Source organism: Epinephelus fuscoguttatus, linkage group LG15, assembly GCF_011397635.1.
Source record: "Epinephelus fuscoguttatus linkage group LG15, E.fuscoguttatus.final_Chr_v1".
Taxonomy (NCBI): domain Eukaryota; kingdom Metazoa; phylum Chordata; class Actinopteri; order Perciformes; family Serranidae; genus Epinephelus; species Epinephelus fuscoguttatus.
This window is the reverse complement of record NC_064766.1, coordinates 21,630,301-21,645,124: the sequence shown is the minus strand read 5'-3', so window position 1 is coordinate 21,645,124 and position 14,824 is coordinate 21,630,301. Positions and strand designations below refer to the sequence as shown.

Here is a 14,824-nt window from a genome sequence, read left to right as displayed (position 1 = left end):
CCCTCTGAGGCAATTTGTGATTTGAGATACTGGGCTTGATAAATAAAATTGAATCGAATTGAATTATGACAAAACGTCACAAAAATGTCTTACAACAGATAACGATGTACAAAAAACAGACTGTGTCACATTAAGCATGCATGAGCTGTAAATTCATCACTTCTAAGCAGAAGGGAAAAGATAATGTTATCTCAGAGCCTCCTCTGTGCCGCTGCATCACTCCTGCAGCGGTCTGTACCAAAGAGCAGCATGAAATTCAAGAGCGCTCATTCCACAGCAAAAGCTGCAGACCAAAACATCCCCAGAAGTACACTGCACAGCACACTGATGAGCAAAAAACAACCAAAACCGCTCAACATGGAGCAATCTCAGTTGACTGAGGGGTCTCCGACTGATGATTCGAATCTCCAGCTTTCAAGGGGCAACCATCGTCATTACTCAGAAACCAAAGGGGAGAAATTTAATCAGATACTAAATTGATGACTCCTGTCTTGAAACTGTGCTGACTGTATAGATCAGGGGCTGGCAACCTTTACTACCAAGAAGCCATTTTTGATCCAAAAGCCAACTAGTGTTTTGTTGGTGTAACTGCAGAGTGACACAGACACACCACTGCACAAGTATAAATGCTCACAATAGCGTAGGCTACAACGTAGGGTCTGTCGCACAGGTATAAATCCTGCTTACCTTTCTTCTTGGGAGACTATAACTGAGGCAGTTTTCCTCCTGAAACACCACAAAGTCCAGTGTCCATGTTCAGAGCAGAGGAGCATTTGTCAGTCAGTCTCAGTCCTTTAACTTTCCTCACTCAAACAGTTTTGTCACAGAGAAATGAGCAGAGTTTTCTATCATGTGTTGCTTTTTACAAGGAACATTTTCTTTGTGCACTGAGTCAAGAAAGAGGATTTATTACAGAGAGATATTTAGAGTTAATTTGGTTAAGTTCAGGTGTGAAGAGGTTTTTTTGTCCTGAAACACACAAGAGACAACAGATATGATGCAAAATACTTTTTATAACCTGAGAGCTGATGTGAATGATATTTGTAAAGTGGAAACTCTCCTCTCCCATCTTTCCCACGTGACCTGAATGCATCATCAGTGTTACAGGCTGTGCCTCCTGTGACCAAACTGACACAGTGTAATATTACATATATTTAAATCTGTCTTTACTGATGTTGTTTGAAGCTGCCAAAGGCTCAGTGAAGTTTGGACATGTCTTCCTGCAGTGAACATGACAGCAGGTTAACAAGTGAAATGTGGAAACTGATGCACAACACAAGAGGACGCCTTCATCCTGCTAACCTAGGATGTAGTGGAGGTTAAAGCACCTCAACTCACTGTGTCCACAGTTTTAGTTCAGAACATGTTTTTAGGCTGATAAAAACCTTTATAGTAAAAGTGCATTGTGTCATACATCATGGTAAAAGTTGTCAAACTGATATTAGTTCATCAGTTAGAGGAACTTTACTGTCAGTGATTTAACGCACCACCCTGCCAGCACGCTACATGACCCAAATCAAACACACCCAAGATGTTGCAGACCGATGGGTGCATGGTGGATCCTCCAGCTGTGACTTCTACGTTCATTGGGGAACTTTAGGTGTGTGAGGCCTTTGTTCTGTTTGTGACAATAATCCCTGATGTGACTGCAGAGAAGTTTCAGCTGGTTGCAATGTGCAGTCGTCACAGCTAGATGCCACTAAATCCCCCAAAATCTTACACACTGGACTTTGAAGCAAAAATCTTTTACTAACCAAAACTTTCTTCAAAGTGTTTTTTTGGAAAATAAGAAGAGCCCATTTTAAGGACTGAGGAGCCGTCTCCAAACCCTCTGATTCTAAGAGTTTACCTCCTAAAAGTTGAAGTGATCAGTGTTTTTAAATGAGAAATGAGCTTTACTTTAAACAAGTGTGAAACAGACAATATCTCTGTCTCAAACTGCTTCTCTTCCTGGAATGAAGGAAAGCTGGATGAGCCCTCCCTCCTCCTCCTGCTCTCACACACAGCGAGCTCCACTCTGTTCACACATTTCCTTGTTCCCTCCCCTTCAGATCTACAGTTTGAAGATGGGTGTAACCAACATGTGGTGACGTGAGAGAACTGACAGGCTCCATTCACTGCAGGAAGACATGATGTTCAGTTCTGAGCTCAAACTAGTTTCACTTTTAAGGAAGTGAGAGTCAGACAGGCGTCGTCACTGAGAGGTGAAATGGCACAGAAAGGAGTTGAGCTGGACCGAGAAACCTTCTCTTGTTCCATCTGTCTGGATCTACTGAAGGATCCGGTGACTATTCCCTGTGGACACAGCTACTGCATGAACTGTATTAAAACCCACTGGGATGGAGAGGATGGGAAGAAAATCTACAGCTGCCCTCAGTGTAGGCAGAGCTTCACACCGAGGCCTGTCCTGGTGAAAAACACCATGTTAGCAGTTTTAGTGGAGGAACTGAAGAAGACTGGACTCCAAACTGCTCCTGCTGATCACTGCTATGCTGGAGCTGAAGATGTGGCCTGTGATGTCTGCACTGGGAGAAAACTGAAAGCCCTCAAGTCCTGTTTGGTGTGTGTGGCCTCATTCTGTGAGAAACACCTTCAATTTCATTATGACTCAGCTCCGTTCAGGAAACACAAGCTGGTGGAGCCCTCCAAGAAGCTGCAGGAGAACATCTGCTCTCGTCATGATGAGGTGACGAAGATTTTCTGCCGCACTGATCAGCAGTGTATCTGTTATCTCTGCTCGATGGATGAACATAAAGGCCACAACACAGTGTCAGCTGCAGCAGAAAGGACTGAGAGGCAGAGAGAGCTGGAGGTGAGTCGACAAAACATCCAGCAGAGAATCCAGGACAGAGAGAAAGATGTGAAGCTGCTCCAACAGGAGGTGGAGGCTATCAGTCGCTCTGCTGATAAAGCAGTGGAGGACAGTGAGAAGATCTTCACTGAGCTGATCCGTCTCATGAAGGAAAGATGCTCTGATGTGGAGCAGCAGGTCAGATGGCAGCAGGAAACTGAAGTGAGTCGAGTCAAAGAGCTCCAGGAGAAGCTGGAGCAGGAGATCACTGAGCTGAAGAGGAGAGACGCTGTGCTGGAGCAGCTCTCACAAACAGAGGATCACAACCAGTTTCTACACAACTACCCCTCACTGTCAGCACTCAGTGAATCCACACACTTATCCAGAATCAACATCCATCCTCTGAGCTACTTTGAGGACATGACAGCAGCTGTGTCAGAAGTCAGAGATAAACTACAGGACGTTCTGAGGGAGACATGGACAAACGTCTCACTGACAGTGACTGACGTAAATGTTTTACTGTCAGACCCAGAGCCCAAGACCAGAGCTGAGTTCTTAAAATATTCACGTGAAATCACACTGGATCCAAACACAGCAAACACACATCTGTTATTATCTGAAGGGAACAGAAGAGCAACCGTAATGACTGAAGAACAATCTTATCCCAGTCACCCAGATGGATTCATTAAATATTGGCAGGTCCTGAGTAGAGAGAGTCTGACTGGACGTTGTTACTGGGAGGTGGAGTGGAGCGGGGAAGGAGTTTATGTGGCAATCGCATACAAGAACATCAGCAGAGTGGGGGGCCGAAATGAATGTGGATTTGGACTAAATGACAAATCTTGGGCGTTAGATTGTGACTCAAACAGTTATATCCTTCGGTACAATGATGTTGAAACTCCCGTCTCAGGTCCTCAGTCCTCCAGAATAGGAATGTACCTGGATCACAGTGCAGGTATTCTGTCCTTCTACAGCGTCTCTGAAACCATGACTCTCCTCCACAGAGTCCAGACCACATTCACTCAGCCTCTCTATGCTGGACTCTGGCTTTATGATTATGGAGACACAGCTGAGTTGTGCAAACCCAAATAGACAGAAGTCTATTATGGGCGGTACTTGACGTCTTCTCCTGAGTTGTTGTGTAAATATTTCTTGCGGTGGTGCTCCTTCCTGTGTGTGTTTAGCCGTGGAGGCTGTCACTGCTCATCATGATGTGTTGTAAACTTCTTTGTGCTCTGAATGTTTAATGAACATTTCAGTGGATGTATTTGTACGTTGTTGTTTCTCTCCCACTGCATGAGTCTGAAGAGAGAAATCAGCAGACCTCCTTTATCTCAGATATTGTGCTTGTAAATTTGTACAGAAATGTATAATTAGCTTTTAATGTGTTGGTGTGGCAGATTAGTTAGCTACTAGAAACTGTAATGATCCTGATCATAATCAATAAGGAGATCATTCATTAATGTCTTTTACACAAACTGAAGGTTTACATGATGATAAACAAACATGAACAAAGTATTTTCTTCTTGTCTTCATTCCAGGGTATCAAACAAAGCTGATGGAGAAACTGTGACACTGATATGAGAGTATAACTGAGGCAGATTTCCTCCTGAAACACCACAAAGTCCAGTGTCCATGTTCAGAGCAGAGGAGTGTTTGTCAGTCAGTCTCTGTCCTTTAACTTTCCTCACTCAAACAGTTTTGTCACAGAGAAATGAGCAGAGTTTTCTATCGTGTTGCTTTTTACAAGGAACATTTTCTTTGTGCACTGAGTCAAGAAAGAGGATTTATTACAGAGAGACACATCCTGCTAAGTGGAGGTTAAAGCACCTCAACTCACTGTGTCCACAGTTTTAGTTCAGAACATGTTTTTCGGCTGATAAAAACCTTTATAGTAAAAGTGCATTGTGTCATACATCATGGTAAAAGCTGTCAAACTGATATTAGTTGGCCTTTAAGGCTGTCATTTGAGGACATATTATTGCCTATGAGACAAGACTGAAGGAGGACAGACATAAGGCGTTATCAGAAATTGCTGTGCAGCTTTCAATGCATGACGCTGACTATAAAACATCTGCTTCACCCTCTAAGTTGAATGATATACTTAAATTGAAATAAAAATATAATTCTGTTCTTTCAAACCAAGTATGATGATTTTAAAGGTTAAACAAAAACATTTTGAACTGGCTGACATGCAGGCTAATTGAACAATTCATAAGATTAAAACCAAATCGGGAATTAGTACTACGCATCCAAAAGAAATTAATGAATGTTTCCGTGAGTTCTACGAGGACCTTTACACCTTGAAGACCACTGCTGACACTCAACAAATTTCCCCAATTCCTTTGCACTTTCCCTCAACCCAAACTGAGCTCCTCAGCATAAAAAGACTTGACCACCAACATAACATTAGAGGAAGTCACATAAGCAATACGTTCTTTCCACAGTGGGAAAGCTGCTGGGTTTAACATAGAGTTTTACAAAGTATATTCAGACAAGATTGTCTCCATCATGCTAAGAATGTGTCATCATTCTATGACAATCCATCAACACCCTGAATCTTTACACTTGGCTTACATCTCTCTGATACTGCAAAAAGATAATGATTAGCTGTAGCTGTAACTCCATATGCAGCACATCAGGTTCATGCTTTGGAATGAAACTATCTTAACTGCACTGACCCTATTAAAGAGCCAGTGTGTAATATTTGGCATGGTTTATTGTCAAATCTGAATCTGAATATTCTACCCATTAATATGTTTATATAAGTGTATATTCGCTATAAAATAAAATTTGTTTGGTTTTCGTAGCCTTATAATTATGCTTTGATATATATATATATATGTATATATATATATATATATATATATATATATATATATATATATATATAGCAAGGGCCTTGCTTTAGAGATGTCGCCATCTTGCGCCACCATGTATGTAAGGCAGCCTGAGCGGACAATCCAGCCAGCCAGAGAACGCGTTTCGGGTGTATAAATAAACCAACGAAGACAGGGGCAGGAAGGAAGAAGGAGGAGGAAACAGCAGAGAGTTTTAGTAGTTCATCCATGGAGAGTAGTGAAAAGTTTTTTTAGTTATAAAGTTTGTGAATGGACCACACTTACAACGCAACAGGAGAGAATGAACCCAAACTGTCTGCGAGGAAAAGAAGACACAACTTCACTCCTTGTGATGCACTCTCTGCGGCGCTTTTTCTCCTGATGATATATCTCCCCAACGATGGTAGCAGTAGCACCAAATCCCATTCTGTGCAACAAAATGGGAGCGGAGGATTCAGGCTCTCTTCTCGCCCGCTCAGCATCAAACACATGGAGTTCCTCATCTGTATGCTCCGGCTCAAACAGGTATGGCTCTGGGTCTGTGTCCGCTACAAAAAACTCTTCAAAATCGCATTCAAAGTCGTCCATTGCAGCTACTATAGTCCGGAGATATTGCTAGGCTAAATAAACAGCTGAGCTCTGTTTACCGGCTACGCTGTCAGTCAGTGTGCAGGTTGGAGATTGGTGGAGCAGAGAGGGGAGGGGGGTTGCCACTCGATATGGTAAACGAGTATGTGTGTATGAAGTGTGTCTGTTACGCTAGAAGAGTCAGAGTTTGGGACGGAGTCTTTTACCCCCTGGAGTGTTACCGGAGTTTTTGGAGTGCTCAAATAAACTGGCCTTTTTCCCGAACGCTCCTCTGGTCTCCTGCTCGTGAGGGATTCATTACAATATCGTAACATGGTTTAGATTTCTAAATAAACATTCACCTCATCGCTAGATAGACCTACTCCTGAAAAACTCGTGTCCACGCAAGGCTTTCACCCACACGACGCCACACACGCTGTCTGCCATCTGCCCTGAACAGTGAAAACCGGGATTCATCCGTGAAGAGAACACCTCTCCAACGTGCCAGACACCATCGAATGTGAGCATTTGCCCAATCAAATCAGTTACGACTACGAACTGCAGTCAGGTTGAGACCTCGATGAGGACGACGAGCATGCAGATGAGCTTCCCTGAGATGGTTTCTGACAGTTTGTGCAGAAATTCTTTGGTTATGCAAACCGATTGTTGCAGCAGCTGTCCGGGTGGCTGGTCTCAGACGATCTTGGAGGTGAACATGCTGGATGTGGAGGTCCTGGGCTGGTATGGTTACATGTGGTCTGCGGTTGTGAGGCCGGTTGGATGTACTGCCAAATTGTCTGAAAAGCCTTTGGAAACAGCTTATGGTAGAGAAATGAACATTCAATTCACGGGCAACAGCTCTGGTGGACATTCCTGCAGTCAGCATGCCAATTGCATGCTCCCTCAAAACTTGCAACATCTGTGGCATTGTGCTGTGTGATAAAACTGAACATTTTAGAGTGACCTTTTATTGTGGCCAGCCTAAGGCACACTTTTGTGAACAATATTTGAGGGAAATGGTCTTTTGTGTGTATAGAAGATGTTTTAGATCTTTGAGTTCAGCTCATGAAAAATGGGAGCAAAAACAAAAGTGTTGCATTTATATTTTTGTTCAGTGTAAATAAATTCAATTCAGACCAGCCCAGCCTCATATCACCCTATTGCCCTTCTCGGCTGTGATGTTAAGGAGTTTACTGAAATACTCACAAACAGACTTAATAAATGTATAGCAAGTATAATCCATTATGACCAAACTGGATTTATTCCAGGAAGATTCTCCTTTTTCAATATTAAACATCTGATGAATATTATGTTCTCCAGATATGACAAAGATTCTAAAGTTGGTATTCTAGGTCTTGATTCCCAGAAAGCTTTCGACCAGGTTGAATTGAAGTACATTTTAACTACGATAAAGCAGTCTGGTTTGGGCGATAACTTTACTTCCTGGGTTGAAATGCTGTATGCCTCCACTCCTATGACTGACATTATCCTGTCCCTCTGCATCAACTCCTCGACTGACACTGGCCTTGTCAGCTAATAATAACAATAACAGCAACAACGATTAACGTTAAAGCAAAGAATTCACAAATACAATACAAAAATCAACAGAACAAAAGTGGCACACACACACACACACAAAATGAATTACTCACTTTAATGTATTTTTCTTGAGCTGGTAAAAATGGCTATATATTAATGTAGAAACAGAACAGGGAAACAGGATGTATAGCCTACATATTCAAATATTATCTTTTTAACTTTGAACACAAACTCTCTCCTGAATAGGCTATGTTTTCTTTTGCAATAAAGAAATTTGTGTGTTTTTCTGGTCAGCCAGTATGGATTTTATTTTTAATTGATAAAGCAGATTAATGATTTATGCACATATGGTGTAACATTGCTGATAGGCTACCTTTAATATTCTGTGTGCCTTGAACACATCCAAAAACACAAACTAGAGTTCTCAATGGGCCTGAAAATTACAACCTGACCTGACCTGGCCCTGCGGGTCTTTAAGCCCAGACACGACGCAGCCAACACACCAGCATTAGCCTAATTGTCTGCCCGGAAAAAAGGAAGCCCGAGGCCCAACCTGGCCTGAGTCATTTGCATATTTTTTCGGCCCGAACCCACGGGTCCGGTCAAGTTTGTTGGGCTGACCCGACCCATCTGGGATGATAGGGCCATGTAGGCAGTGCTTGCTAACCGCTTGTATCCCCCTTTAATATGCAAAATATTAGACTGACCCAGTCTGATGTTCCACTCTGTGCCACTGCCACCTGCGGCTGCAAGGGCAGGCTGCTGCGGTCAACCGTTCCGACAACCAGCCATTTCTTCCTGGAACAGACCGGCCATTCGGGAATACTACCGAACCTCCCTATGGCCAGCCCGCCCCTGGTCATTACCAACAATAATGAAATACCCTCCTTTCCATTACAATGCTCTTGTCAACAGGGTTGCCCTCCTAGCCCATTACTATTTGCAATTGCTATGGAACCCCTTGCCATCAGGGTTAGAATTCATAACGCTATTGCTCCATTAATCCTAGGAAAGATTAATCATCACATCTCGCTTTATGTGGATGACATGGTTTTGTTTCTATCTCGTCACATAGAATCCCTGCCTCCCCTGTTAGAACTCAATAAAACATTCGGTGCACTCTCGGGTTAAACTTTAAATTGGGAGAAACAGATTTATTTCTTACAGGAGACGCGGACCCAAATTTTCTGAAAAACTTGCTCTTTTACATTGCCACAGATAAAATGAAATATCTAGGAGTTACTATCTACAAAGATGCCAAGCTTATTTACAAACTGAATTTCTTAAATTTAATGGAAAAATTTAAATCTGACATTGAAACCTGGAGATTGCTTCCTTTGTCCATGATAGGATGCATCAGTGCAATCAAAATGGTGACTCTCCTCAATTTTCTTTACCTCTTCCAAAATTTACCCATATTTCGTTGTGTACCCAAATGCAGCACTCTGAGGCAGGCAGACAGTTGGTAATGACTTTACACACAGATTAACCAGAAACTAGAGGTGGCGAAGATGATCACTTTTCAGGTCTCAGGGCCCACTCACAGTCTCTAGGTGCAGGGGCCAGGGAGTGGACCGGGCTGAGCAGTTCAGTGGGCTAGCAATCAGTGGTAATAAAGAGGGGCTTATGGATGATGTAGTTTGGAAAGGGGAGGGATCCGGCTAGGAGTCCAGCGAATCAGAGCTGACGAGGGATGAGCACTAGGAAAGTAGTTGGCTGAAACTTTGTGGCAGGAAAACACTACACAGGCAGACAGAAACCAGAGAGACGCTGAGGCAGAAACCCGTGGTCAGGGACAGAAGGCGGGTGAGTTTACCGGGATACAGACGACGTAGACGGGTCAGAGGCAGGCAGGCAGGGTCAGTAACCGGGAATCAAGCTGAGGGTGAATACCGGAAAGTCTTACATAGAGTCAGAGAACAATCTGGCAGAGAGTGTGTGTGCTGGAGAGGCTTTTCGATCTCCATCCTTCTGCTCACACTGCAATATTCCACGTCTGTACTAATGACGTCTTAGATAGAAAATCAATTATACTCCATGACCTCCTAGAGTCACTGGCAGTTACTGTTCAGAGTCTTGGAAAAATCTATGTTTTCTCTGGCCCCATCCCTGCCCCCTCTAAGAGCGGTGAGCATTTCAGCCGTCTAGTCCATATTCACGACTGGTTAAAAACCTTTTGCACCACAACAGGACACGTTTTATCAGCAACTTTGACTGCTTCTGGACCAAACCTGACCTCTATAATGACTGATGGCCTGCACCCCAACATTAAAGGCACCAACCTGCTTGCTCATAACTACATAAAGCACATTGCTTTCTGCTTGGACTTGGAAAACTGACATCTCACCCGGCATAACCCTCCCTCAGGAGTCACCCACACTCATAATAATAATGAGTATCTCTCATTGGGTCCTGCCGGTCTTTGTACATCTAATCTGAAAATTGCTTGCCAACTCAACTCTGTTTCTACTAATGCTGACAGACCTAAGTGAGTAAGACCTTAAATTTGCACTTCTCAATGTTAGATCAATTTCTAATAAAACTTTCATTATTCATGACTTTATAACCTCTCACATGCTTGACTGCATTCTCCTTACTGAGACGTGGCTTGATGAAACCGGTAACATAGAGTTGATTGAAGCATGTCCACCTAAATTTTCATTTTTACATTGTCCCAGGGTTGAAAAGAAGGGTGGTGGTGTTGCTGCCATTTTTTCAGACAACTTATCATGCAAAAACATCCTGTTTGGCAATTACTCCACTTTCGAGTACTTAGCCATAGTCATGAAATCTGCTTCTCACTTTCTTGTGCTCACTGTTTACCGCCCACCAAAGCTTAAAAAGGGTTTCATAGATGAATTCACCGAGCTGCTATCTAAGATTTCTGTCAAATATGATACAGTCCTTATTTCCGGTGACTTCAACATTCATATTGATAATTCCACAGATTTTTTTGCCAACCAGTTCACTGACATGCTATCAACCTTTGACCTTATACAGCATATAGCTGTTCCTACTCACAAAGGCCTAGATATAACCACAAACTGCATCCATGATGTGGGGATATCTGATCATTTCTGCATTTTCTTCAACTTGTCTTGCACGACCAAACCTGTACCCAGACTTGAAACTGTTAAAAGGCGTCCCATTCGCACTGAAACACTCAACAAGTTTACTTCATGTTATAGTAAAAGATCACAGTCTGATTTTAATTACAGTGTTGATCCCAACTCATCTTCAGTGTCATTGTGTGACAACTTGATCAATAATTTTAACAAGTCTGTAACTCAAATTCTAGATGATATTGCCCCATTCAAGACCAAGAAAATCTCAGCGCCATGGACAAACAAGGACTGACTAAAGTCATTAAAGAGAACATGTCGCAAACCTGAGCGTAAATGGCGTAAGTCGAAATTGCAAACTGATTATTTTAATTACAAGGAATTGCTCAGGAAATACAACACAGAAGTAAAACATTCCAGACAATCCTATTTTTCTCAACTCATTGCTGAAAATCTTAACAATTCTAAATTGTTGTTCAGCACAATCGATAAACTGGTAAATCCCCCAAGACCCACACCTGCCGAGCTTCACTCTTCAGAAAAATGCAGTGAGTTTGCCTCTTATTTTGAACTTAAGGTTGCCAACATTAGGATCAATATTGCAGCTACCTGTGGTGGTGCATGTGGCTCCTTTTCCATACCACAGTCCCATAATACAAACACTCTCTCTGACTTCAGGGAAATACAAAGTCATGATTTGCACGAAGTTGTAAAGCAACTCAGCTCTGCTACTTGTATGCTTGATGCTATGCCTACTAAGCATTTTTAAAAGTGTTTTTAACTGTCTTTAACTGTCTGGTTGTTGATGTGCTTGAAATTGTAAGTATTGACGAAGAGCTTCATGAAATTGAAGAACGGAGGAGGAGAGAGAGAGGCACAACAGGTAGAGGACGACAGAGGAGGAATGGCTGCTGGAAGGCTTGAGCTGTGGAGATTGGTGGTGTAACGTTACCTGTGAATGCTGTACCCCAATGCCCACAGAAGAGGAATACCTCTGTTGCAAGGAATGGGACCAGTTGCAGCCTTAGCTAAATGGTAAACAACAAACATGGCACCACACCGGTAAGGTAAGACAATACGTTTGCATGTTGTTTTCTATATGTTCTCTGACATTTATCCTAACGATATGAGGCAGTCTTTGTGGAGAAAAAGCTTGTTTAGTGGACTAACTTTGCACTTGAAAGGATGCCCGTTCAATTAAGTTTTAACAGGTTTGACGCCCCGGCTGTATCTAGGCTAACGGCTAACATGCTAACTATTATTTCTATGTCACTAGTCACTTGAAACAAATTTAGGACGATAGGAGATGGGTTGAAATAAACCGAAATTTCTCTTTAAGGACTGAGGAGCTGTCTCCAAACCCTCTGATTCTAAGAGTTTACCTCCTAAAAGTTGAAGTGATCAGTGTTTTTAAATGAGAAATGAGCTTTACTTTAAACAAGTGTGAAACAGACAGTATCTCTGTCTCAAACTGCTTCTCTTGAATGAAGCAAAGCTGGATGAGCCCTCCCTCCTCCTGCTCTTTTACACAGTGAGCTCCACTCTGTCCACACATTTCCTTGATTCCTACCATTCAGATCTACAGATTGAAGATGGGTGTAACCAACATGTGGTGACATGACAGAGCTGACAGGCTCCATTCACTGCAGGAAGACATGATGTTCAGATTAGAGCTCAAACTAGTTTCACTGTTCAGGAAGTGAGAGTCAGACAGGCGTTGTCACTGAGAGGTGAAATGGCGCAGAAAGGAGTTGAGCTGGACCGAGAAACCTTCTCTTGTTCCATCTGTCTGGATCTACTGAAGGATCCGGTGACTATTCCCTGTGGACACAGCTACTGCATGAACTGTATTAAAACCCACTGGGATGAAGAGGATGGGAAGAAAATCTACAGCTGCCCTCAGTGTAGGCAGGGCTTCACACCGAGGCCTGTCCTGGTGAGAAACACCATGTTAGCAGTTTTAGTGGAGGAACTGAAGAAGACTGGACTCCAAGCTGCTCCTGCTGATCACTGCTATGCTGGAGCTGAAGATGTGGCCTGTGATGTCTGCACTGGGAGAAAACTGAAAGCCCTCAAGTCCTGTTTGGTGTGTGTGGCTTCTTACTGTGAGAAACACCTCCAGCCTCATTATGAATCCTCTGCCTTTGAAAAACACAAGCTGGTGGAGCCCTCCAAGAAGCTGCAGCAGAACATCTGCTCTTGTCATGATGAGGTGATGAAGATTTTCTGTCGCACTGATCAGCAGTGTATCTGTTATCTCTGCTCAATGGATGAACGTAAAAGCCATGACACAGTGTCAGCTGCAGCAGAAAGGACTGAGAGGCAGAGAGAGCTGGAGGTGAGTCGACAAAACATCCAGCAGGGAATCCAGGACAGAGAGAAAGATGTGAAGCTGCTCCAACAGGAGGTGGAGGCTATCAGTCGCTCTGCTGATAAAGCAGTGGAGGACAGTGAGAAGATCTTCACTGAGCTGATCCGTCTCATGGAGGAAAGACGCTCTGATGTGGAGCAGCAGGTCAGATCACAGCAGGAAACTGAAGTGAGTCGAGTCAAAGAGCTCCAGGAGAAGCTGGAGCAGGAGATCACTGAGCTGAAGAGGAGAGACGCTGTGCTGGAGCAGCTCTCACAAACAGAGGATCACAACCAGTTTCTACACAACTACCCCTCACTGTCAGCACTCAGTGAATCCACACACTCATCCAGCATCGACATCCGCCCTCTGAGCTACTTTGAGGACGTGACAGCAGCTGTGTCAGAAGTCAGAGACAAACTACAGGATGTTCTGAGGGAGACATGGACAAACGTCTCACTGACAGTGACTGACGTGGATGTTTTACTGTCAGATTCAAAACCAGAGCCCAAGACCAGAGCTGAGTTCTTAAGATATTCATGTGAAATCACACTGGATCCAAACACAGCACACAAACATCTGTTATTATCTGAAGGGAACAGAAAAGTCACATTAATGAAAAAGCAACAGTCTTATCCCAGTCATATAAACAGATTCACTGAATGTTGGCAGGTCCTGAGCAAAGAGAGTCTGACTGGACGTTGTTACTGGGAGGTAAAGAAGAGAGGGACAAGAGTTGATGTGGCAGTTGCATACAAGAACATCAGCAGAGTGTGGGGCTTGGATGAATGTGGATTTGGATGGAATGACAAATCTTGGTCGTTAGATTGTCACACAAACAGTTATAAATTTTGGTACAACAAAGTTAAAACTCTCGTCTCAGGTCCTCAGTCCTCCAGAGTAGGAGTGTACCTGGATCACAGTGCAGGTATTCTGTCCTTCTACAGCGTCTCTGAAACCATGACTCTCCTTCACAGAGTCCAGACCACATTCACTCAGCCTCTCTATGCTGGACTTCGGCTTTATGATTATGGAGACACTGTGGGGTTATGCAAACCCAAATAGACAGAAGTCATTTAAGGGTTAAATCCTGTGTATTAATTCTTATTTAGTCTCCATGTTTGTTGCTGAGAGCTGATTGTTGTGGCGTCTCTTCACTGCACTGAGATCAGCTGTCAGTCAAACATTACGGACGGTACTTTGACGTCTTCTCCTGAATTGTTGTGTAAATATTTCTTGCGGTGGTGCTCCTTCCTGTGTGTGTTTAGCCGTGGAGGCTGTCACTGCTCATCATGATGTGTTGTAAACTTCTTTGTGCTCTGAATGTTTAATGAACATTTCAGTGGATGTATTTGTACGTTGTTGTTGTTTCTCTCCCACTGCATGAGTCTGAAGAGAGAAATCAGCAGACCTCCTTTATCTCCGATATTGTGCTTGTAAATTTGTACAGAAATGTATAATTAGCTTTTAATGTGTTGGTGTGGCAGATTAGTTAGCTACTAAAAACTGTAATGATCCTGATCATAATCAATAAGGAGATCATTCATTAATGTCTTTTACACAAACTGAAGGTTTACATGATGAATAAACAAACATGAACAAAGTATTTTCTTCTTGTCTTCATTCCAGGGTATCAAACAAAGCTGATGGAGAAACTGTGACACTGATATGAGAG

General features: G+C 43.0%; 2 protein-coding genes across 2 annotated transcripts; both read left to right on the top strand.

Annotated features, from left to right (window-relative positions):
• Positions 1-2,175: 2,175 nt before the first annotated feature.
• LOC125901716 (tripartite motif-containing protein 16-like) lies at positions 2,176-4,327 on the top strand. The gene has a single exon (XM_049597581.1). It carries the CDS (start codon positions 2,210-2,212, stop codon positions 3,881-3,883), a length of 1,674 nt encoding a protein of 557 aa, XP_049453538.1. The 5' UTR covers positions 2,176-2,209; the 3' UTR covers positions 3,884-4,327.
• An 8,150-nt stretch (positions 4,328-12,477) lies between these two features.
• LOC125901711 (tripartite motif-containing protein 16-like) lies at positions 12,478-14,737 on the top strand. The gene has a single exon (XM_049597574.1). The coding sequence runs from the start codon at positions 12,535-12,537 to the stop codon at positions 14,212-14,214; it is 1,680 nt and encodes a 559-aa protein (XP_049453531.1). The 5' UTR covers positions 12,478-12,534; the 3' UTR covers positions 14,215-14,737.
• The last annotated feature ends 87 nt before the right edge of the window (positions 14,738-14,824 follow it).

Coding starts and splice junctions, on each gene's coding strand:
- LOC125901716 (XM_049597581.1), top strand. CDS start 2,210: ATGGCACAGAAAGGAGTTGAGCTGGACCGAGAAACCTTCTCTTGTTCC.
- LOC125901711 (XM_049597574.1), top strand. CDS start 12,535: ATGGCGCAGAAAGGAGTTGAGCTGGACCGAGAAACCTTCTCTTGTTCC.